This window comes from Pelobates fuscus, chromosome 3 (assembly GCF_036172605.1).
Source record: "Pelobates fuscus isolate aPelFus1 chromosome 3, aPelFus1.pri, whole genome shotgun sequence".
In the NCBI taxonomy this organism is placed as follows: Eukaryota; Metazoa; Chordata; class Amphibia; order Anura; family Pelobatidae; genus Pelobates; species Pelobates fuscus.
In genome coordinates this window covers 389968665-389994962 of record NC_086319.1, presented here as the reverse complement: position 1 = coordinate 389994962, position 26298 = coordinate 389968665, and the positions used below count along the sequence as shown (strand labels likewise).

General features: G+C 43.0%; 1 protein-coding gene across 1 annotated transcript; it reads right to left on the bottom strand.

The window, feature by feature from the left end:
* Positions 1 to 9373: 9373 nt before the first annotated feature.
* TRAPPC14 (trafficking protein particle complex subunit 14) lies at positions 9374 to 25610 on the bottom strand. The gene is made up of 11 exons (XM_063449666.1): positions 25160 to 25610; positions 23522 to 23617; positions 22905 to 23034; positions 19499 to 19585; positions 19295 to 19415; positions 18412 to 18559; positions 17913 to 17995; positions 15678 to 15847; positions 15359 to 15513; positions 13986 to 14182; positions 9374 to 11440 (listed from the first exon to the last, which is right to left on the bottom strand). Exons 1-11 carry the CDS (start codon positions 25568 to 25570, stop codon positions 11287 to 11289), a joined length of 1752 nt encoding a protein of 583 aa, XP_063305736.1. The 5' UTR covers positions 25571 to 25610; the 3' UTR covers positions 9374 to 11286.
* Positions 25611 to 26298: the final 688 nt, after the last annotated feature.

Genomic DNA, 26298 nt, shown 5'->3' with positions numbered 1-26298 from the left:
GGAGTGGCCAGAGAAGTTATCACTAGGCTGTGATGTAAACACTGCATTTTCTCTGAAAAGACAGTGTTTACAGCAAAAAGCCTGAAGGTAATGATTCTACTCACCAGAACAAATTCAATAAGCTGCAGTTATTCTGGTGATTATAGTGTCCATTTAATCCTTGTAAGAGGAAGCACTGTACATTCAGTTCAATCATAGATCTTTTGATAGATCTATGCCAAGGCTTGTGTGTCCAGTTATTGACTATGCTAGCTAAATTGGTGGTGATAAAGTTTAAAACGTGGGCAAACACACAGGTGGGCTTTAACATAAGACTCCTCAAAATTTCACCAACAGGAAACTGACAAAATGTTTGCAAATCATTGATCAAAACTTCCAGGAAAATTCTCATTTTAGAAAGTAAAACCCATTAACACAAGTTCACTGTTTTAAGGACTCTCTACTTTTTTTTTTTTTCTTTTGAACTCTCTAAGCATATCACCAGCTGTTGGTACCCAACAGATTGGCACCTAAAGCCACACAAAGTAGCTCAAAACCCTTGTAGTTTGAAGAAATAAGAAATGGTAACATTCTTTATTTTATATATATATATATATTTCTAATTTTACATACTGAAAGGGCCACCTAAGGTAGGAGTCTATGCAACATTGCAGATCTATAATTTTATGTAAAATTTATAGGGGTGCAAAATTTAACTTCCATTTTTTTCTTCCCCACCATCCGAAAGGGACACTATAGTCACCAGAACAACTAATACAGAAAATGTTATCATACTTACCGTAATGTTCTTTTCCTGGCTATTATTCATGGCAGCATCACTTATGGGTAGCTCCGCCCCAATCAGGAACAGGATAGGAAAAAATCAATTAATCTGGACCAGACTGGGGTATAAAAAGTCCCTCCTCCTACCATCCCACAGTCGAGTTCCAAAGCTTAAAATAATCTTAAGGGGGGTTGCTGATGCTGCCATTAATAATAGCCAGGAAAAGAAAATTACGGTAAGTATGATAACATTTTCTGTATTCCTGGCTAATCATGGCAGCATCACTTATGGGTAATACCCAAGCTTCACCATAGGGTGGGAAAATCATAAATAACAAATACTCCAAACCAGATAATGCTGAAAAAGTTTAATTTAGTTAGATTCAACAGAGGACAGAACGCCTCTACCAAAAGCCGTAGAGGAAGATGCCAAATCCAGTTTGTAGTGTTTGATGAAAGTTAGAGGAGAAGACCACGTAGCTGCCTTACAGATGTCGTCAGATGGAACTTCTGCCCAATTTGCCCATGATGTTACTAAAGCCCTTGTAGAGTGTGATTTGATCTTAGTAGGAGGAGCAAGGTCTTTTAACTGATAAGCCTTGATTATAGTATTGGAGATCCAACGTCTCAAAGTGGAAGTAGAGGCTGCCTCCCCTCTTCTGGGACCTATCGGAAGAACAAACAGCTGTTGAGACTTCCGAAATTGATGAGAAACCTCTATGTACTTGAGTAGGCACTGTCTGACATCCAATTGATGAAGTTTCACTTCCTCTGGAGTAGAAGGAGATGGATACAACGAAGGAATAACAATTTCCTGTAAGATGTGGAAATTCGAGACTACTTTCGGCAGAAACTCTTGTCTAGGTCTCAAGATCACCCTATCGTGGAACACCTGAAAGTGATTTTCATCGCAGGAAAATGCATGAACTTCAGACATGCGTTTTGCAGTAGTTATAGCCACCAGAAACAAGGTCTTATATGTTAGTAAGACAATACCCAGCTCATCTAATGGAGCAAATGGGTTTTCAGACAATACCTCCAGTACCATCGGTAAATTCCACAGAGGAGAGTAATTCCTATTTGGAGGTCTTATACGGATGGTTGCTTTAAATAATCTAGCAATTAGAGGATCTGATGCCCATGATTTGTTGCAGAGAGCAGATAAAGCCGATGATTGGACTTTCAGAGTACTAAGACTCAGCCCCTTCTCCAGACCTGTATGAAGAAAATTTAGAATGTTGACGTTAGATGGTTGAAGAAAATCTACATTATTATCTTGAGACCAGGAACGAAAAACTTCCCATATTTTATGGTAGCAAGATGAAGTTGATACTTTTCTGGATTTAAGGAGAGTATTCACAACAGCTTCTGAGATCCCTTGAGCTAGTAGTCTCTCCTTTTCAAGAGCCATGCCCCCAATTTCAGCTGGCTGGGGTTGGGATGAACAGCCGGTCCCTGAGTCAAGATGTCTGGTCTGTGAGGAAGAGGCCAAGGAGGTTCCAGGCTCATTTTGTTCAGGAGGGGAAACCAAGGTCTGCGAGGCCAATTTGGGAGGATGGCAATGACCTTGAGACCTTCCTTCCATATCTTTCTCAGCAGTCGGTAAATCATTGGTATGGGAGGAATGCGTACCCCAGATCGAATTTCCATGGAAGAGACAGGGCATCCTGTCCTTCTGCTCGATGATCCGCATGTAGAGAGTAAAACTTTTTTACCTGAGTATTGTTGTATGATGCCATCAGATCGATCTGAGGTACTCCCCACCGTAGGGTGATCAAGTGAAATAAATCTGGGTGCAGTTTCCATTCTCCTTGGAGAATCCTTGTTCTGCTGAGATAGTCTGCCAATACATTTTCTGGCCCTGGAAGATAAACCGCTTTCAAGCCTTGTAAATGGAGTTGCGCAAACCTCATTATTGGAGACAATTCCATCAGAAGAGAATAGCTTCAAGTGCCTCCCTGATGATTTGTGTAAGATTCCACTGCTCTGTTGTCTGTATGTATTTTCACCCAGGCATCCCTCAAGAGAGGACGGAACCCATTTAATGCCCTGAGAACCGCTCTCATTTCTCTCAAATTTGAATGAAGTTTTGACTCCTTCCATGACCATGTTCCTTGAATCCATGAGTTGATCAAGTGTGCTCCCCATCCCAGGAGGCTGGCATCTGTTGTTATAGTCATCCAAGCCGGTTCTTCCAGGGGAAAGCCACGAAAGAGGTTTTCTTCTTTTGTCCACCAATATAGATCTTTCGAAAACCGCGGGAGTAAACAAATCTTATGATCCAAATTGCCGGTTTTTGCCTTGAACTGTAAGAGAAACTGCCTCTGAATAGGTCGCATCCTCCACTGGGCCCATTTCACTAGGCCTATCGAGGAAGTAAGAGACCCTAATAGGCTCATAAAGTCTTTTGCTGAGATGTAGGATTTCTGACGCAGGCTTCTGATTTTCTTCACAATTCGTTCTTTCCTTTCTGTAGACAGCGATACCAGGCCATTCACTGAGTCGATATTTTCTCCCAGGAATATCATCCTCTGAGAAGGCACCAATGAACTCTTTTTGGGATTTATCAGCCAACCATGTTCTTGAAGGTATTTGATGGTTATAGACGTGTGGAGATTCACTATCTGACTGGATGGACCTATGATCAGAAAATCGTCCAGATAATGATAAAGCTCGATGTTCTTTGTCCTTATAAAGGCCACAAGTGAAATTTGAATCTTTGAGAACGTTCTGGGGGGCCAAACTTAAGCCGAAGGGAAGTCCCTTGAACTGGTAGTGATTCCCCGAAATCCAAAACCTCAGAAACCGGCGATGACTGATGTGAATAGGAATCTGATAGTAGGCGTCTTTGAGATCGATAGAAGTCATCCAGTTCCCTGTCTTTATATTGGGCAGGATCGTGGTAATAGACTCCATCTTGAACGTTCTTGGAATCAAATATGTATTCAGACCTTTTAGGTCCAGAATTAGACGCCATTTCCCCTGAGGTTTTGGGGCCAAAAATATCGTAGAATAGTGGCCTCTGTAACGTTCTCCGTAAGGTACTTTCTCTATGACCTGGTTCTGCAGAAGTTGAGAAATAATGTCGTTCAGAGCAACTTCTTTTCTTCCTTTTGCAACTCTTGAACGGATAAAGGTGTTTTGAGCAGATAATTATTTGAATTCTATCTTGTATCCTTACATAAGGATAGAAAGAACCCAAGTATCTTGAATACTTTTGTCCCAAACCGGATAAAAGAAGCGAAGTCTGCCTCCTATAACATCTGGCTGGGCCAGCAAAAGTTCAGAAGTTTTTATTTGCTGGTCTAGATCCTCTTCCTCTAACCGGTTTTAATGTAGTAGACTGATAGCTTCTCCAGTTAGAATTCCTGGAATATTCTCTTCCGGGTCTAGAAGCTCTGCTATCTCGAAAGGATCGATCTCTGAATTTTTTATCCTCCCAGTAAGAAGCACTAAATCTTCTTTTCCCTTGTGGAAGAAAAGCCTTTCTCCCATCGGCTGCTTTATGGATTGCATCTTCCAGGATTTTGCCAAACAGCAGGTCACCTTGAAAAGGGAGCGCACATAGAGAAGCTTTAGAGGTGTAATCTGCACCCCAAGAGTGAAGCCATAATGCTCTCCTAGAGGCTACAGACAGCGCCATACTTTTTGCTGCCATCTTGGTAACATCCAGGGAAGCTTCAGAACAGAATTCTGTGGCTAGTTTTAAATCTTTAAGGCCGTCCATCAGGTGTTCTCTACGGACTCCTCTAGTAATATCCTCTTCTAGATTATCAATCCATATTTTAAGAGCTCTGCACAAGGTGGTTAGGGCAATAGCTGGATGTAATGCTGATCCCAGGGCCAGGTATGCCTTGATAAGGTTAGCGTCCAATCGCTTTTCCATTGGCTCTCTTAAATATGCCATGGAGTCTATGGGAAGAGTCGTTCTTTTCGCCATATGAATGACTGCTGCATCAATTTTAGGAACAGAAATCCATGATTTGCAGTCCTCAGGAGCATACGGATATAATCTGGGAGTTTTACTTTTTAAAGTAACCTTTCTCTCAGGTCTATTCCATTCTTCATGTATGACCTCCTTGATAGCCGAATGAACTGGAAAAGTGGGTCTGTTAGACTTCAGATCTTCAAAATATCTGTCAGACTCCTTCCTTTCCCTGCTCTCTTCAGGAATTCTTAAGGTTTCTCTGATAACATAAACCAATTTATCCACAGACCTGGAGTCCAGGGATTTTGAGTCACTCTCATCATCTTCTTCCTCTGAATATTCTTCCATCATATCAGATTCTTCCTCCGATTCTACATAACTTTCCACTCTGGGACACTTAGAAATAGTCATCTTACTTGAGGATTTGAAGCCTTCTGCAATTGCTTCTGATATCCATTTCTTTAAGTCAGCCTGTGGGGAACTTTTCTTATCCCATTCATTCGCTGCTTCCGCCAGGCAAACTCTGCACAAATTATTCCCAGGAGGAGCCACTTGGTTGCAGTTTGCACATCTATTCGATTTCTCTCTATATTTTCTGGGAGAATTCTCTTGAGATTTTTCTGGGCTGAAATAGAGGCCAATATACAATATATTATAGGCCTGTCATGGCACTCTTTTCCCCCCTTATAATAAATTAAAAAGAACATATGCGGCTCACCTATGTCTTCTAGAGCGAGATCTTGAGGCAGAGGGAGAAGCCATCTAGAATAATAAAATTTACTTAATACTGAAAGATTTAAGAAAAAGAAAGAAGAGAGAAAAAAACTAAACAAAAAAAAACATTTTTTACAAGATTGAATAGGAAATTTACCTTTAAAACAGAATCTGGAAGTAAAAGGCAGCTTTCCTTATCACCAGATGACCAGGTAAGAAGATAGAATCAATTCCGAATGAAAATTAGAATTTTTAATTTTTGGCGCGATATACCTTTTAAGCGCGAACTAGTTCGCGCATGCGCAGATTGCCCGCCGGACGCCGCCGTTACTGCGCATGCGCCGGAATTCCGAACACAGAAGAGCCAGGATCGGAAGAAACTCTGCCTCTGCACGCCAGAATGACACAGAAGAAGAAGACTGACACAGGTAAGGACTACAACAAAGAGCTGGCAGGCAAATTAATAGAAAGATAACCCACATAAATAAATATTGACTTCACAATTCGTCTGTAACATTTTAAGACACAGACTCACCCTAGCTTTTCCAAAATCTCTGCCCTCAGATCAGGGGGGTTTGATGCCATAAGGGGAATTTTTAAGGCAACAGCCGACCCCACATCATAATATAGAACTTTATGTATAAGTTCTCCCATAATAGTACAGATGCTAATCTGTACTAAACTCAGTTAGTCCTGCCTGTGCAGGCTGTTTACTGAGTTCTTCAGATGAAGAGAGGCTGAACTTCATCTGGAGGCCCGTGGTACACATGGGAAGGTGGCCCAAAAATAAAATATCCTGTTTGTCCTGAAAGGACAGGAAAAAAGACTGTGGGATGGAAGGATGAGGGGCCTTTTATACCCCAGTCTGGTCCAGATTAATTGATTTTTTTCCTGTCCTGTTGGCTTGTGCTGGTTCTGCCCTGATCTGCCTCCTTGACCGTCTCAGCAAATCCAATGTTTTCCTATATGAAAGCATTGTGATTGCCTCTGATCTCCACTTACGATGATGTCAGCCAAGTGAGATCATCAGGGGCAGGACCAGCAGCAGACTGGAATAAAGATAAGATTTTACAATATTTAGGGGGGCTAGATGGTTTTAACACTAGGCATAGGAATACATGTTTGTGTTCCTGACCCTATAGCATTCCTTTAACATTCAATAGTTCAGTAACCCACTATACAAGTGATGCAGGTGTCTTTGGAGATGTCTTGAAGAGCGCTAGCAGATGACATAGCACTTGCCAATTTTAAAGGGGAACTTTCACAGCAAACCTGGTCCTCTGCCGCAATCTCATTAGTGGTGGGTGTTACACTAATGTAAAACCCACTTCCAGGTCACCTGTGCTCCTCCCGCAGTCTTCCTTGATATATCCTGCTTAGGGACACTTTCCAAAGCAAGGCAATCTTCCTCGGTGACATCAACGCGCTGCCTCTGTCTGCACGGAGTGACATCACATCAATCTGTTCCTATATTCCCTAGCCAATCATATCAGTGCCGGCTATGGGTTGAGAGCAGAGGGACTTCCTATGGGAGGTCTCTTCTGCTCTCAATTCCTTTACTTTGAGTCAGATAAGAGGAAAAATAAACCTTTTTTTTTTGTTTGTTTTTTAAATCTATACATTCGCTAGCACAATGTATAGATGGACATTTTTTGCGCTCTTTGAAGAGCTTAATTTAACTCCTTAGTGTTAGGAATACAAAGATGTATTCCAGACATTAACATGTTCCTCAGCATAGTGAAGGGTTAAATAACACCATTTATTTACTTACCAGATTTCAGCGCCAAAGTCCCTCTGCGCTGGATCACGGTCCACCTCTTGTGACATTATTTGATGGGGGGTTGTTTGAGGCCCTCCCCTATAAGGAATTGCTGCAATGCTTTACTATGGGGTTTTCTCTGATGCTGGAAGTTCTCATGCAGAGCATGAGGACGTCAAGCATTGTTTCATGGAATCAAATCGTGTGAAGCTCCAGAAAGCTCCTCTAGTGGCGGTCACTAATACTGCAATGTAAACATTGCAGTTTCTGTACAACTGCAATGTTTTACATTGCCAGACTAAGGGGGGCAGGGACACTCTACCCCGAAGTGGTCTGGATGCCGAAAGCGTACCTTTAAGTTAAGTTTATCATTTGCAGGTTCCATTGCAGATCTTTCTTCTGCTGCGTTTGCAAGCTCTGTCTTTCGTCCTCAGCACAGACATTCTGTGGCTGTCCAATCACAGACTTCACAGTGCAGCTCAATGAGAAGTCATTGTAAGACATGCTCTGAGCATCTACCTGCTTCTAGAGTTTATCTCCATTGAGCTAAACAACCAGGAAGTAACATGACCAGTTCTCTAACAGCCAGGGGAATGTAACTAAATTTGTTTATAAAAGTGCCAATTTCTGTTGAAACGTGGACTTTTTGTAAAATGAAAAAAAGAGCAGACATGAAGCATGTCAACAAATTGAAGTGCTTTAGGGTTCTGGAGTGTCCCTTTAAACGGTACCAAATTGGAAGATGGTAGGCCAGTGGGTTCAAGAGTTATGTTTGATTTAATAAAACAGGAATTCACATTTGCAGTTATTTATTTCAGGCAAGTTTAAATGTTATAACTTGCATGTCACATCAGAAATATGTTTTGTTGTGATCTTTGCAGCGTTGAGATTGCCCCACTGTATCTTGAGGTGGATTGAGATATAGGGACTTTATTAGTGCTACTATAAGTTCAAGTGACACAGAAATTAGTACATTTTCTAGATGTAATCTGTTAAGTAGTAAAATACATGGTAATAGGCTCAAATCTCTGATGGGCCTTTCAATATGCCAAAAAATGTGAGTCTGAGAACTCTGTTGATGTTCAGGTGACTTCTTAAGTAAACCATGAATTAAAAACAATTTAAAGGGACACTCCACTACCCAAATACAAAATAAATAAAAATCACTGTTTAGTAGATATAACCCAAATGAAAACATACATGCATTTAATTATGCATTTTTTCCCCATTGGATATATATATCCAAACAACTTGCAAAAGCTGCAGTCCTCTTGTCTGCTGCCTTTGCAAGCCCTCCTCTTCTAATCCCGCCCAAAATGTCAGTGGCTATCCAATCACAGACTTCCCAATGCAGCTCAATAAGAGGTCTTGGCAAGGCAGGTTCTGTGGGCAATTACTGCCTCTGAGTTCAGTACAAATAAGCAAACCAAAGAGGACCTGTTGTTTGCTTGAAAAGCCAGAGGGATGTAACGTATAATTTATGAAAGTGTCAATTTCTATTGAAATCTGCACTTTTTCCACAGCGGAAAATATAGGAAACACTCTTCACCCATAAGGCTTTTCAGTAAGCTTAAGTTCTTTAATGGGTCTGGAGTGTCCCTTTAAAACGTTAACCCACAATTAGCTTAAAATGAAAATTCTTAAACTCAACAGTTTTTCCAGCTTGGTAGTGTTGGGCTATACTTTGCAGTTATTTTATCATTTCTGTTTGACTTCCTTCTACCGTATCTCCCACTCTGAGCATCTTCACAACAGATCCATAATTCAGGACATAGTTATACATTAACCTGTTTACATTACACATTTTTGTTGCTATGGCAGCACAACCGTTTACTGATGGTTCTAAGTGTGTAATGATGTTCAAAGTTAATTCTCTGAGGAAGTACAGCGCAGGGCTTATACTAAAGGTGTATCTTTTAGAAGTTATAAATGTACTTTCAGGTAGCACAACACCTTTTAAAAAGTGTCCTACTACAACAAGATCTGCTTGTATATTTCAAAGTGCCATTTAATAAAGTCCTGTATGCAGTGCAGGCTGTGCATTTACTCATTTGTGGTTGCCAGTAGCACACAATGTTACATTGTGATCCTGGGCTGTACAAAAACGATTTTGGTTAATCAGTCATTTTTCAAACAACCAATAACAAAATACAAGATTCAACAGAATTCAGTATGTGCAAGTTTGTAATGAAATGAAACCAGACGACTGCTCCCTTCAAAATGCATTTTATATTTTCCAGTTTTTTGTTCAAAATAAATTAGACGCATTTAATAAAACATAAAGTGCGATGGACAACAAAAATAAAAACAAAAAAAAACATTCAATGACATAAACAAAACGAAATCTTAAAATCCAGTATCTGTGGTTTGTAGGGACACAGAAAGCACTCAAGTATTGGCAGGTATATTGGGCTGATAAGTGCAGGTCTGGGATCTCCCCATATATTGGCAAATAATACAATACGTGCAGTTTTTCAAGTCTCAGCTCAGGATCTTCCAGTGACAGCCAGAAACAAAGCATTTAAACTACAAGCAAGCGTCCTGTTGTGCAGTCAGTTTACACAAGACGAGGCAGACCCTGATGTAGCCCCAGTGAATTTTGCTGCAGTTGTCTGACAAGCATTTAGCTCATCCAAACGTACAGACGGCCGATATAATCCATTCATGGGACTTGCTATAAAACACAATAAACATGTCACTCACTTTCTTTATTTAAACATATTGGTTTGTTTGGTGGCCTAAACTTGTCCCCCTCTTTCATTTAGCATCCCTACAAATAGAGTGGGAGCAGATTAAGCGAATTGCCACCCATTCCTCCTAAACATCAGGGCAAAGGCAGCTGATTGCAGGGCCTAAGGGGCATATCCATCAAACTCCCATATAATACCACTGTTATTAGGTAAAATTGTCTACGAGGGACTCAAACACAGTAAGGGTTACCGTTTAGGTCTAGAACTCTTGTGGACTACTTGTCTCACAATCCTGGCTCAATATTATTGGAAAACTAGATCTGTATATTGTAAAAGTTTACCCACCACTGATAAACCCATTCAGCAGTTACAGTTAATCTGTGCCCATGTGGCACTATTTTGGAAAATATTTGGCTATTTGACCACATTGTGTCAATCTGCATTAATGCAGAAAAAAGAAAAAACCTTGGAGCGTATCCCGTCCTGTCAGCCCACGTGGCTGTAAATTTGTGCTTTGACCACTTGTTCGTACACATGCATAGCTTTCCTCCCCTAGCGAGAGGACATCAGCAAAAATCGAGTCTAGGGACAATACATTGTGATTTAACGCTGTGCAGGTGGATATTCCTTTTGGTCGCAGTCAGTCATGTGGCTGCCATTCTGGACAATCTTTGTCTTTTAATTATATTGCTTTGGTCTCCAGTGTATATCATAGTACAAATTGTACCGTGTGTTCCAGTAGATTTTAAGTTTAGAGTTCTTAGGTTAATTATCCCTATGAACATCTTCTATAGCCTAGTTAATAAATTCTGGTCAGTAGTATGAGTTTCACACCTCCTCTCTTCTTCCCAAACATATTTTGTGGAACTCATTTTGGGTAATACTAGAATTCTGTACAGAAAAGAGAGGTGTTTGGGTTGGCCTTTTTTGGCTTGCAGTACTGGTCTATTTGAAATGTTTCATTAAAAAAAACCAAAGTAAATAAAATATGTAAACATAATAAAATCCTGAAAGTAGGAGAGAGATGAGGTATCAAATGCATACGTCCTGTCCTCCTCCCTTTATCATGGGTTAGCTTAACAAAGGAATAGCCAATATGTAGAGTTCTAGCTGTTGTAAAACCACATCACCCATTATGCTTTGCATTATAAGGCATCAGAACAGCTAGACATCTACCGTTTGGCCACCCTGGATTGGTGATCTCACCACATTGACAAACTTTTTTTCCCTAAATTCCTTTAATTCTAGAGTGGCCAATCTGAATAAGTACCGCTTTAACTGGACTACATGTCTTTGTCGGAGGAGTGTAGTCACAGTCTGTCTGGTCCCTCTCCCAGTCAGCCCACGCTCGGAGCTGTGCCTTCTGTTCCATGTTCTTAGTGAGCCCTCTTCTCTCTGCACCTTCAATGGCAGTTTGTGTAAGGTCCACTTCATCACTGAACCAGATTCACCACCAGCACTTTGCACTGGCGCTTTGCGATTTTATCCAGGGAAAGGGCAGCACGTTCTGGCGGCAGGTACAGTGGACGACCAAGTGGTGATCCCACAGGTGGAGTGATAGCACGACGCTCCATCACACTGCCAGTCCTGAATTTAGGAGACAGAGAAGGCATCAGGGGAAACAAAGTTAAATGGTTATCTAACCAGACTGATTGTCGTATGACTCCCACCAGTTCCCAACCATCTGCTCTGATTGAGGCTTACCATTGTTGGACCTATACCAAAAATACATTACTTCTTGTTTGGCCATCACCTTGAACTTCAGTAACCTTTTTGGAGTATAGAACACATCCATGCAATGGACATCATACAACACACAATTTCAAACCACATATCAGAATGCCAGCATCACAAAATCTTCAGGGAGCAATGTAAGTTAATGTAACACTGCATGCACCCCAGCTACTATTAACTTCTAATAGACACCTATATATTTATACAACACATCAACAGAGCAAGCCCACTCCCTAGCATCTTGCTGATATGTACTATGGTGACCGTCTGGTGCAATATTTGTATCAATATTGAGGTCAAATGATCTGTGAATATGACACTTAGCTAGTTCCCACACTGCTTTCACTCTCTTCTATATAGCAAATTAAGAAGTTTGCATTCCACTTTAGCTTTGTTAATGGTGTGCGGTTTTCAGCTGACAGCTCTCAGCCAAGGAATGATCTGAAAACCTGCAAAGCGGACTCCGGTATGTGTCAAACCATTAGCAAAAGGGTACAGCCTCACGCGTCTCCTGGCACCATAATCACTACAGCCGGCTGTACTGGCTACGGTACTCACTTTAACTGCACCTCCAAAAATGAATATATCATTTATCTAAGACACCGATAATATATTTTACAACTAATTCTAAAAATTCAATAACTACTTACCTTGTTTCCATCTTGCTGCATCTGTGGGCATTACAGTAATATAATGCCCCATCCCTGCCTGACTGGCCCTGCTTGAGAACACTGCCCCAAGCAAACACCTCCCCCATGGTGACCACACGCTATTTTCATTGTCAGCACATCATTCTGAATGGAACATTCATGAGAGACAACGTTCTTAGATAAACATTGTCCATTTTCCACAGTTGTCACTCTGCACTGGCAGTGACGTTTTTTTTTTTGGTACATTATGTTTTGTTCCCAGAGCTAAAAGTATTTTAAACCTTTCTAGCATCATAAACACTTTAGCACAAACCCTCTGCACTTAGGTCTCCTACAGTTAGGCTATGTAGATTTCATCCGGCATATCTAAGGTTGGAATCCTCTGTTACCTTGGTACTTGGAGAGGACTGCAGGTCAGCCTCCTTCCCCCCAACTATTGGCATTTGCCTGGAATGGGGTACTGTTTTGGGGAGGCAGGTACACAGGGGCCATTCAGACTGCTTTCCTCCCGGATTTGGGTTTGCCACTGTTGCAAGACCCTTGTTTTAAAAGAGGATTTTTTTTCAGACTTGCGATGACGCTACATTATCCTCTGTTGGTGAAACTGGAAAGTGCATTTTTTTGTATTGTCACAATATGCAAATTAGATAAGTGGGAAAAAAACGGACTAGTTGCATCTGTGTAATCTTTTTTTCCCCGTAGTTTGGAAAGTTGTGAATGTATTATATATTTAATGTAGTGTGATGTTATTTATTTTTCAAGTTATGTTTGTTTGTTTGTTTATAATTTTATGGTTTCCATCACATGCTTGAGGACAAGTGGCAAAGGCTAATCCTTTTCAAATTAAAGTATAGTTCGTAACATCAATTTGGATATATGTGTGTCCTAGTTAGTTTATTCAGGGATCCCAGCAATGTGGTCTTTAACCCCTTAAGGACACGTGACATGTCATGATTCCCTTTTATTCCAGAAGTTTGGTCCTTAAGGGGTTAAACTTAGCTGGTGTTAATAAGAGCTAGGCCTGAAAGCCACAAGTACCTTTGAAAAAGCAGTAGCTGGTCACGGTGTAGTCAGCGGTATTGATATCTGCTTGGGAGATGTGCTGAAGAGGCAAGGGCAGATGGCACAATACCTGCCTGGAAGGAGAGAGCTGCAGCTTAGTCCATGATTGAAGGAGCTCTCAGTGACCCCACTCAAGCCTTGGTGACTGGGGCTGGCGCATGCCAGGGTCCCTGAAAGCAGCTAGGAAGAGGACCTGGCAGATGTACTCAGTCGTAGTACGAGATTTCCGTCACACACAACTGTGCCGGCCTTTTTGACATCCACTGGAAGGCTATTCTAAGTACCTACTACTCTTTCTATTTTAAATATTACTATACTCTTTAGAACAGTCAGTGCAACTTCCGCTAAAAGGCTAGTCCAGGTATCAACTACATTTGTCATCTACTAATATGATGCCATATCTTCATATGAGCGTAATCGTTAACTCCGGCATCCCTACAAGCAGGCTGAATATTACTGGATATCTAAACATCTGGAGAGTGACATTGAGCCACCCTATGATCCTGTGTGTTACCTTGTTGATGTTTTATTTCAATAGGTGTTTTTATGTTTTGAGAGGCACATTTTTTTTTTTTTCTGTATATAAATCAACTCAAGCCAAATATAGCTGATGTGCTCTTAATACTGTGAAGTACAGGTCTATATCTACAGGTGGTTAGGAACATCAGATTAGGTCATTTTCTCACCTTATGAGCTGGCCACGTGGCGGCTGTTGGTGGGAGAAGGACTGCGACCTTCCCAGCGCGCCCCCTTGTTGCTGCCTTTCCAGGTCCCTGAGTGCTGGGCTGCTTGGGCTGCTCCGCCGGGATACAGGGCGTGCGTCTGGAGGAGCCTGGGACACACTGGCTGTAAACTGGAGCTTTAATTTCATATGCTGACTTAGCTGGAGGATTAGAGACAAAAATGAGTGACTTTTGCGATTTCTAAAAGGGGGGACATCACTTCTTCATAGAAAATCATTTATAACTTGTGCTAATCTTTTTCATTTGGTGATCAAACTTTTTAGTAGAGATATCAGATAATGATCGATGATTTAGCTTATTACACCACAATCCAGTGGTGACGTTAATCATTTCCCTATGCTGACTATCAGGTACAAAGGAAAATGCTTATAGCAATGACTGACAGGGAGCTAATGGAGGTACCCAGTTGCAGGATTAAGGGGTGTGGATTTCCACAGTTAATTTCATTTTCACACCTCGAAAATACATATTTGTTAAAGGGATAGTATAAGCATCAATACAACTTTAGCTTAATGAAGCAGTTTTGGTGTATAGATCATGCCCCTGCAGTCTCACTGCTCAATTCTCTGCCATTTGGGAGTTAAATCACTTTTGTTTCTGACCATGCAGCCCTAGCCACACCTCAACTGACTGTGACTGACACAGCCTGCATAAAACAATGTTTTCATTATTGATTAGATGTAACCTTACTTTAAAAGTTATCATCTCATGCTCTGCAAATTGAATTGTAATCATACATGGGAGGCTCCTGCAGGGTCTAGCAAGCTATTAACAGAGCAGGAGGTAAGACCTTCTAAATTAATCCGACAGATCTTACTTTACGGGAAGTGTTTAGGAAGGCTGTGCAAGTAACATGAAGGGAGGCGTGACTAGAACTGTTTAACCCCTTAAGGACCAAACTTCTGGAATAAAAGGGAATCATGACATGTCATGTGTCCTTAAGGGGTTAAACAAAATTAAGGAACTCCTAAATGGCAGAGAATTGAGCAGTGAGACTGCAGTGCATGATCTATACACCAAAACTGCAGGTTTGGTGCCTATAAACATGGGTGATAAGTAAACAGAATCCTGTTTGTTTACTGAGTGACAGGTCCCTTTAAAGCTTTGAAGCACATTATGGCATTCGCACAGAACAGGTTAACATACTTTTACATTTAACAACATCAAACAAAACATACAGCTATGATATCTAGGTAGGGGACTTCAACCTGCTTAATTTTGAAATATATGCTATAATATACAATTCATATGCCCCCCTTCCCTTCCTTAATCCCTTAGCTCACACACTTATCGTTACACACCTTCCTAGTCCTCACCTCAAAAAGTCCGGCTCGCAGAGCCATGAAAGTGACACCAATAGTCACTGAGCTTCCCTTGCGGCAGAATCCCAGGCTGTTAATAGGAGTGTAACACACCACAGCTTCCTGCGCTGCTTGTGTCACGCGCCGATCCTCCTCCGACAAGCATCTACCTGAAAACACACATAGGGACAATAACTAGAAAGCAATAAGTTTTGCCCATTGCGGCTTTTGCCCATTCTCTAGAAAGCAATAGGTTTTGCCCATTGCGGCCTTCACTTTCAGTTAATTTCTCCCCTCTCCCATGTTATCACCCTTGATTTCCACCTGCACTCACCGCTGACAGCTGTATTGGTTTCAGGTGTCCACACGAGTCGAACTGCCAAGAAGTCCTGAAGGTCATTGAGTAGAGTGTAGGTAACACGGAACGGTGTGTGCGTTTGTACAGGGGAATCACAGCGAGCAGTCATCACAAAACGCGGCCTCTCCAGGCGAATACTTGGGAGTCTGAAATCAACATTGAAATGTCTTCAAACCTGTAACACTAATTTAATGGCCAGTCACCAAAACATAATTACCTTCATAAGTTTTTAAAAGAACATGTTGGGCCAATGTCTGCAGAACAATACATACTCCATTCTACGGACAAGAACGGGGCGAGACCTTGCATAACCAACACATTTCGTTAAATCTTGATCTTAATGAAAATTACTACTGTACAGACTACAACCGTAACATGGTGTAATGTAGTCTGAATCCGTGATTTATGCCTTTGTAAATGCTCTTTTATTTGTGGCAATTTGTGGAGGTCAAGTTTGTTAAAGTTAATCTGAATGCAGCTAGTGAAATCGCCTGCAAACATCTAGATTAAATACATCACCTTGAACTTTGTTTGATAACCAGGGCCGGCGTGAACTTCCACCCCTCACACATCATTCAGCATTTGGTGGTAATGAAATGTGTACCTCTATACAGTATACAGTCTAACATTCTATAATAAATATAAAATGTTTCCCATACATTTTCTAGCAATATACCTAGCATAGTATATATATTCAATGTTAGATTCCATAAAAGCAAGGCCGTGACTAATTTAGAGTTTAAAGGAACACCTCCCCCATGCAGGTTACATGAACTAAAATCTAACCGTGTTACAAAAATTTCAAGCATTCAGCTAAGGCCCCATGGCAATCATACAGGGCATGTACAGACAAGTATGAGACTCAGACACCTAATACAATATGTCCCCATTCCATTACTTTTAACGTCGAATTCTGCTCTGCATCCTATCCTACATCAAAAGGGTCAGAGAATGCCTTTCAGGTCCAATGCAATCTGCACGGCGTGGTGCAAATGCTTGAAAAAATAATATTCAACAGCCCATAAGCAAACAAATTACTGTTGATATATAAATATAATTTAAGTCCTATAACTAAACTATTGCAAATGATTCTCAACAAAATCTTAAATAAATTCAAACATTCTCTCCAACTCCCTTTCTTTCCCCCAAAGATTCACATTTTGACATCGAATGGTACTGAAGGCATTGTTATTTCAGTGTAAAATAATGACTGCATTTTTAGACTGATTAAATGTCTAATGATTGTTGGTATGCAGCATGTAGCTCTCAAGCTGTTCTACAAACTACAACTAAAGTAATGTTCAAGCAGTCACAGATTACACTCTGCATTTAGGATAATAGCTGGGTAATATGCACTGATAATAGTTTCAATATAAACGATGATTACTCCAGATCTACATTCCATTGATTTATCTAAACTTGCAGACCTAAAAATAAATATAAAAATTTAATTTTCTCTTTTTTGAAAGCATACAAATAATTAAAGGGACTTTCCAGTGCCAGGAAAATATATCCGTTTTCCTGGCACTGCAGGACCCTGCAGTGCCCCCTTCTCCCTCCCACCCCCATCCCATGTTGCTGAAGGGGTTAAAACCCCTTCAGTGACTTACCTGGATCCAGTGCCGATGTCCCTCAGTGCTGGGTCAGACTCCGCCCACACTACGTCGACGGGGGAGACCTAATGCGGCATTAGTCCTCCCCATAAGAAAGCCTTATTCAATGCTTTCCTATGGGGGTTGGTGACGCTGGAGGTCATCATGCATAGTGTGAGGACTTCCAGCGTCGTTTAAAACACTTTTCATGTTCTAAGAACACGGAAGTCCCTCTAGAGGAGGACTTAACCCTGCAAGGTAATTATTGCAGTTTATAAGAACTGCAATAATTACACTCTCAGGGTTAAGGGTCGTGGGAGTTGGCACCCATACCAATCCAATCGACAGAAGCGGTCTGGGTGCCTGGAGTGTCCCTTTAAATAAACCCCAACCATGTATTAGTTAATCTCCTAGTTCTCTTTATTAAACCACATACAGAGGGCAGGCGCTCTTTATAGAAGCAGAAGCTAGACTGATAACGTCTTAATAAGTAAGCACACACTGAAATCAAGGCACATCGTGTTGAACCATATAATCAGACTGGATCCAGACACACAGGTAGCACGGACAGCTGAAAACCAAGTGCACACATACATTTCCCAAACCTCTATTGACTTACTTGTAATGGGTGTAAATACCGGCTGTGAAAGGAAGTTTGGGGGTAGACCAGTGAATAATGGCAACAAGGGGGACCTCCAAACCCTGAGGGGAGAAGAGATATAAGAATAATGTTAAGAAGAATAATAAAAATAAAGGGAAGCTGGGGGAGTAGGATACCAAGGCGAGAGTAGGGAGATAGAGAAATAGAGAGAACAGAAGGGATTGAAAGAAAAGTTAGTATAAGAAGAACAGGTTACAAAATGAGACATTAATAGAGTTATTGAATGAAGTGTCAGGAAATTTCAAATATTACGACAAAATCGTCAGCTATGGTTTCAGTTTGGTTATCTTGTCCTGACATTTGAAATTCCCATTTCAGTGAATAACTCTGTAGGAGAAATGACAGATAGGAATAGTGGGTTAAAGTTGAGACAGGAGGCGTTAGGGTTTGGGAAAGCAGCACTAGGAATGGAGAGAGAATGGACAAGGAAAGAATAGGTTAAACTTGTCCCATGCACCTCCTTTGCATCCTCAGGGGGGCGCTCTCCGGCCTGCAGTTGGAATAGAAAGTTATGCTCCTCCAGGGAGCAGAGCATGCTGGGAAGGTGAGAGGAGCCACTGTGAAGGCGCAGAAAGGAAGCCATGCTTACATCTCCCGACTGATGACTAGGGATTTAGAAGAAAGACACAACATCTCAGTTTCCACTTATCGGTACGCACTACACTATGCCTTATGTTGGGTATTTCACTGTAATAACACGTTTTATTGGGCCTCTTGTAATTTCAGTATACTTTCTATCCACACACTCAATGTAACTTTGTATGCTAGCCGGATAACAACAGATTCTAATGTTTTCTGAACTGAGTGCTCACTCAATCGATTTGTTATAAATGGATGCTAGGACTTTTCAGAGAGATATCTTAACCAATCTGTATTGGTACACCTCTGTAAAGAAAAAAAAAAGGTTGTTTGCTACTTTCTAAATAAACAACGGTGTATGGAACAATGGAAAATAAGTTCACAAAATAAGATACATCAAAGAGGGAGCTCTGTCTCCTCTGGATACTAGTATATTGGAACAGTAAAAAAAAAAAAAAAAATGTTTTGCTTTATGAATGTTTTTCATGTTTTTATGGTTATCATATGTCAGGCTGTCCTGCCACATTATGAATAAACAAAGTGAATTAATTTAACTCATGATGTGCCATGTATTTTCCATAAAGAGAATGGAAATTATATTCCTAAAACTAACCATGTGTTAAGAGATTAGTTTACTACAACATGTAGCTTGGGTAGAAGGTACATTCTTACTGATTGTACAAGTCAGAGTGCTTTATCATCATCATCATCTCTATTTCTTTCATACAAGACATTAGCTACAGACAATACCCTTTCCTCACCAGACATTGTCCACCAGCAGTACTGAACCATCTGGCATGACCGGGAGGTAACTGGCGTTGAAGTTGGGCAGGATCCGCACATCTCTGATACAGAGGTCATCCTGGGAGGAAGTATTCAGCACTGAGGGGAGAGACACAAGGTGAGGATGGCCCCTATCAGTGTTACAAATGAGGGGGAGGTTGCTTGCCTCTCTGCTATCTCACCTTTTAGGGCAGTGAGGTGTTTCCCAGACACATTTATCTGACGGCACCTGAGGGTGGGAGGTGGGAGCACGGTCAGCAGGGTGCTCACTAAGAGAAAATATCAGATAAGATGTGTTATGGAGGAGAGAGAAACGAGAAGACACAGAAATAGAGATACATTACAGAGCATTACAAGGGTGGGAGTAGGTGATGACATGTCTTCAAAGAGAGAAAGTTGGAGAAAAAGTATGAGGCACATAAAGTGATATTGTGGATAGAAAAAAAACTGGCATAAAGAGTGTATGCAATGGGTGAAATTATAAGAGCAGAGAGGGAATTCAAAAAGGAAACATTACAGGGAAAAAAGAAGAGCAATATCAGAGACAGAATTTGCCTGGAGGGAATAACTTTTACATCGTATGAGCAGCAAAACTTTGAAGCACATAATGGATGGATGTGGATCTGTCTGTACACCCTTAAAGCTACATCTAGGCAGCTATTGTGTTTGAATGGAGGTGTGCGAACATTTCATGCAAATGGTCAGGGGTCCAAGTGCACCAACAGGCACATCAAGGTTCCAGTCAATCCAGCAAGTACTGGTATGTCTTTTTAATATTATTTTGCATGTGCTTAATTTTAATTTGTAACTTATTGATGCTGATTGACTTAAAGGGTCACTCCAGACCCCTACACAAATTTAGCTTGCTGAAAAGCTTTACGTGTGAAGAGTGCGTCCTCTTTTTTTCATTTTGCAAAAAGTGCAATTTCAATAGAACAGCAGTTTTTAGATATATCCCCAATAAAAAAAATATACATAACTAAATGCATGCATGTTTTCATTTGGGGTATACCTACTAAACAGTGAATTTTGTTTATTTTGTATTTGGGCAGTGGAGTGTTCCTTTAAAGATAGAATATTTGATATATGATTCTTTATGTCTAGACGTGCAGCTCACATTACTAACAGGCTGACAATCTACTTACCATTTCGGTTCACCAAGAACAGAAATACATGGGTTCTACTAAGAAATATAGATTGCGATGGCAAAAACAAGCGATTGTCCTTTCTAGTATGTGCAGTATAAAACCTCTGATTTCCTTCATTTGTCCACTAGACTAGCACTATATAAACACAACATACATTCCTATGCAGTCTTCAGTTCCTTTACTGTGTTCATCGGAACAGTACTTCTTCACATTGCCCTCTAACTAGTTACCAAACAGTGAGGAACGGATGGTTAGAACGAGAGAGAAAATAATGATAGAAATGGTAAAATGTGATTGAGGCAGATTAGGCATTGAACCTATGCCATTACTCTAGGATCACAGATAGAGAGATATACAATTCACATTCTACTAGCCAAGAAAGCATTACTGCACTTTGCTGATCATTAATGCAACATGAGGGCGTGTGTTAATAATGGCAAGAGAGGAAGATAGCAAAAAATGGTTGTGAGAGGATGTGCGATTAGAAACCACAAAGGAAAATGAAACAGAGCTGTCACATGTGCGATAAGAGTGTTTTGTAAATCCAGAACTTAAACTCAGCTATTACTTTTGTGTGTATATATACATATATATATATTGTAGTATCGCTGTACTTTGCAAGACATTTTTATTAGACTAATAACGTTAGAACATTGAGTGTTTCTGAGATCTTCCTTTTATCAAGCTCTGCAGTACGGTTATTTCGACCTGATAAAGAAAGCATGTTGGTTTGTTAGTCCAATACAAAAGGCAGAGTTTGAAATGTCTACTCACATACTAGCCTACGGTGAGTGCAATTTCAGCCTTGCCTGTGATAAATGTTTGAATGCTGTAGCTTATTAACAGCTTATTAGCAGTGCCAGCATTGCTGAAGTTTGCAGTCAGCAGGCATAGCAGTAAACAACAGAGCAGAGCACAGGTAGTCATGAGATGGTAGAAATCTGGTCATCAGCTACCAACTTATGCAGTATACAAGGAGTACCTAAAATACGGCAAGCTCCCGTATACCCCCAAACAGGCTGACAAATATATACGTAGATGTGCAAGAACACCCAGAAAAGGATAAGAGGTAAGTGATTATTTAAAATTAATTTCCCACCTAACTTCACTGTGATTAACGTTTAGATCAAGGGTCATGTTACAGGACGGCAGCTGCTGGAACTGCTAATCTGATCATTCCTAGAGATCAAGTAGAAATAGGAGCACCGCAGCAGCAAGAAACCTTTAGTCCTTTCTAGTGATTTAGGATTTGAAATTTTGAGCCCTACTCTTCCACGTTCTCATCCAATCAATGCGTCTCAAGGAGAAGCACTGGGGACAAGACATGCATGTGAGGCAAAATGCATGTGTGGACCAACTTTGAAACAGTTCTCGACGTGGAAGCACCTCTAGTGGCCAACTGGAAGATAGCCATTAGAAGTGTATTAAAGGATCACTATAGGATCAGGAACACAAATATCTATTCCTGACCCTATAGTGTTAAAACCACCACATAGTTCCCTCACCTCCCTAAATATTCAAGTCTGCAGCTGCTGCCTCTGCCCCTGATCTGCCAGCTTGGCTGACATCATCAGAAGTGATTACGTGAGCCAATAACAATGCTTTCCCATGGGATATGCAGAGACTGTTAAGGAGGCAGATCAGGGGCAGAGCCAGCATGATTCAAACACAGCCCTGGCCAATCAGCATCTCCTCATAGAGATGCATTTAAGCAATGCATCTCTATGAGGAAAGTTCAGTGTCTGCATGCAGAGGGTGGAGACACTAAAAGGAAGTACCTCTAGTACCCATCTAAGGAGTGGCCAGTGGAGTTATCACTAGGCTGTAATGTAAACACTGCATTTTTTCTGAATAGACAGTGTTTACAGCAAAATGCCTAAAGGGAATGATTAGACTCACCAGAACAAATACAATAAGCTGTAGTTGTTCTGGTGACTATAGTGTCCTTTTAAACCCTTCAATATAAACATTGATGTTTCTACAAAACAGCAATGTTTTACATTAATGGGTTCAAACTACAGGACAACTGCACCAACACCACCATACAGAAATTAAGTTGTCTGGGTGCCTTTAGTGGTTCTTCATTTGTGGGTCACACTTGAAGACTGCTGGAAAAATGTAAAATTCAATGGCACTCAATGTGGCAACTTGGTAACCCATACTCAAAACAAGTTCACTAACAATTTAATAAATTTTACTGGACACTCACAGAGAAACTAAGTTAATTTGAAGACAGCTGTGACATCAAAACTAGGTGCATTTGTCAAACTATACATAAGAATGTGAACAACAAATAAGCACCATTTTACTGGGCTGGATTCATATAGGCATACTCTTATATCAAATGTGAGAGCTGCTCCTTACATGGCTATAGGAGGGAGAGAAGAGTGTAAAAAGTTCAAGAGAAAAATGAACAAACAACAAGGTATGGGTTGGTCACCTTGAGCTTTGAAGGTTCCTTGCTCCTCTCTGAAAATCTGGCCTGGAGTGCAATTCAGTAAGAGAGATCGATAACCAAGTGCTTTCACGCGGGACAGCTCTGTGTCCCTCTTCCAAACGGTTACAATTATCTGAGAGGCAGAAGGAGATACAATGGGTTGTTTATATTAAAAAGTACATTGGCAACTAAGTAGCAAGACGACCAAAATAGCAGATTTGGAGAATGCAACTCCTCTATAATGGCCTATATTTTGCAACACTATTACTTTCAACACACTGCATAGTTCATACATCCAAGAGCTGGGGTGTCCAAAAGTAGACCTTGACGATTACAAGCTTTGCCGTGTTAGTTAGCGCTTGCATGCAAATGGCGAGCATGCGCGTATGGCATTTATGTATTAGATGGCCAAGCACACACATGCGCACCTAATGTATTAAGGGGTAGCAAAGTCGCTGAACAGAGAAGCACAGCGGGGGTAATTTTTATTTTTTTAACCCTTTTTGAGTTATTCACCCTAGTAAAACACTGAAATTGTGTTTACCGGGTGAACAGACAAGGAGCTGTCATTTCTGTTGATGTGAAAGTTCATTTTCAAGTTAGTGTATTGCTGGGCTGACCTTGGCTTTGACTGTCCCAGGTGGGAGGCGATCCAAAGAGACAGACAATGGAAATATGACCTCATCGCAAGAGACTACAGGGTCTGTTACAGGAGTCTGTTGGGGAGAAAGATCAAGGGGCACAATTCAGTAGAAAATATAATTTCCCTTAATTATCACCAAAACTGAATACATTTTGATTTAGAATGGTAGTGACATCTTGGAGTAAGGGGACAGGGTGCACTGACAGTGAGGGGAGGAGAGGGACACACTGAAACTAGGGGGGAGGGGGAGGGCACACTGACAGGTTGGGGGGGAGGGGGCAGGGCACAATGACAGCTTGGGGGGAGGGGGCAGGGCACACTGACAGCTGGGGGGGAGGGGGGCAGGGCACACTGACAGCTGGGGGGGAGGGCACACTGACAGCTGGGGGGGAGGGGGCAGGGCACACTGACAGCTGGGGGGAGGGCACACAGACAGCTGGGGGAGGGGGGCAGGGCACACTGACAGCTGGGGGGAGGGGGCAGGGCACACTGATAGCTGTGGGGGAAGGGGGGAAGGGCATACAGACAAATGTGGAGGGAAGGGCACACTGACAGCTTGGGGGAGGGGGCAGGGCACACTGACAGCTGGGGGAGGGGGGCAGGGCACACTGACAGCAGGGGGGAGGGGGGCAGGGCACACTGACAGCTGGGGGGAGGGGGCAGGGCACACTGACAGCTGGGGGGAGGGGGGCAGGGCACACTGACAGCTGGGGGGAGGAGGACAGGGCACACTGACAGCTAGGGGAGGGGGCAGGGCACACTGACAGCTAGGGGAGGGGGCAGGGCACTCTGACAGCTAGGGGAGGGGGCAGGGCACACTGACAGCTAGGGGAGGGGGCAGGGCACACTGACAGCTAGGGGAGGGGGCAGGGCACACTGACAGCTAGGGGAGGGGGCAGGGCACACTGACAGCTAGGGGAGGGGGCAGGGCACACTGACAGCTAGGGGAGGGGGGGCAGGGCACACTGACAGCTAGGGGAGGGGGGGGCAGGGCACACTGACAGCTAGGGGAGGGGGGGCAGGGCCCACTGACAGCTAGGGGAGGGGGGGCAGGGCACACTGACAGCTAGAGGAGGGGGGGCAGGGCACACTGACAGCTAGGGGAGGGGGGGCAGGGCACACTGACAGCTAGGGAGGGGGGGCAGGGCACACTGACAGCTAGGGAGGGGGGGCAGGGCACACTGACAGCTAGGGGAGGGGGGGCAGGGCACACTGACAGCTAGGGGAGGGGGGGCAGGGCACACTGACAGCTAGGGGAGGGGGGGCAGGGCACACTGACAGCTAGGGGAGGGGGGCAGGGCACACTGACAGCTAGAGGAGGGGGGGCAGGGCACACTGACAGCTAGAGGAGGGGGGGCAGGGCACACTGACAGCTAGAGGAGGGGGGGCAGGGCACACTGACAGCTAGAGGAGGGGGGGCAGGGCACACTGACAGCTAGAGGAGGGGGGCAAAGCACACTGACAGCTAGAGGAGGGGGGCAAAGCACACTGACAGCTAAGGGGGGCACACTATGGGGGGGGCAGGGCACACTATAGGAGGGGCTGGGCACACTATTAGAGGGGGGGGGGGGTCACGGTATAATCAGGGTTATTATATTGCTATTGCTATACTCACCCCGGATCCTGCTGCTCCCGGGGCCCCCGGTTGCTGTTGGCTGAGGATGGCCCTGCACCCCCGGTACCCCCCGCCGCTCTCCCCCTCCTCCTCCTCCTCCTCCTCCTCCAGCCCCTCCTCCCCCGGACACACACTGGCCAGGGCGGAGAGCGAGGCGGCCAGCGGGGCCCAGGAGCAGGCCTCAGACCGCGGGCTTTCCTGAGATTTCTCCCCCGGAGTGCAGGCCTCAGACCCCGCCCTGTCCTGCGCGGCCTCCCCGGAGCCCCGCAGCCGCAGGACCAGCAGGAAGCGCAGGGTCTCGCCCAGGTAGAGGTGGTTGCGGCGGGGCAGGGAGCGGTACCGGGCGGGCAGGTCTGACGGCAGGAGCGGGCAGGCCGGGAAGATCATGGAGTAATCGCACTGCGACTCCATGATGGGAGAGCGGCAGGCATGAGCAGCCGAGCGCGAGAACACGATCGGACAGGGGAGCGCCGAGCGATCAAACGTCACCTAGCAACGGGAGAACGCGGACAGCAGCACTGAGCTTGTAACCTAGCAACGGGAGAACACAGCGTGCTGTCTGCATCCTGAGCGAGGGCAGTCATAGGCTGCTGTGGGACAGAATAGCTGGCTCGGGTGGGACAGGGGGGACATACTGATACACACACACACTGACAGCCAGCCAGATACACACACACTGACTGACAGACATACAGATACACACACAGACACACTGACATATAGATACACAGACAGACATACAGATACAGACACACACAGAGACACACTGACATACATACAGATACACACACACAGACACACTGACAGACATACAGACACACACACTGACAGACAGACAGATACACACACACACTGACATACATACAGATACACAAACACACTGACAGACATACAGATACACACACACACACACACACTGACAGACATACAGATACACACACACTGACAGACATACAGATACACACACACACTGACAGACATACAGATACACACACACACACACACACACACACACACACACACACACACACACTGACATACAGACACACACACACAGACACAGTGACATACATACATATACACACACACACACTGACATACAGATACAGACACACACTGACAGACATACAGATACACAC

What these genes read in the sequence shown, in the direction of transcription:
- TRAPPC14 (XM_063449666.1), bottom strand. Translation starts at nt 25,570, where the DNA reads ATGGAGTCGCAGTGCGATTACTCCATGATCTTCCCGGCCTGCCCGCTC. An exon ending in CTGGGACAGTCAAAGCCAAG is followed by an intron (nt 23,035 to 23,521) that starts GTCAGCCCAGCA and finishes TCTGCCTCTCAG; the next exon opens with ATAATTGTAACCGTTTGGAA. An exon ending in ACACCTCACTGCCCTAAAAG is followed by an intron (nt 19,416 to 19,498) that starts GTGAGATAGCAG and finishes CTCTCCCCTCAG; the next exon opens with TGCTGAATACTTCCTCCCAG.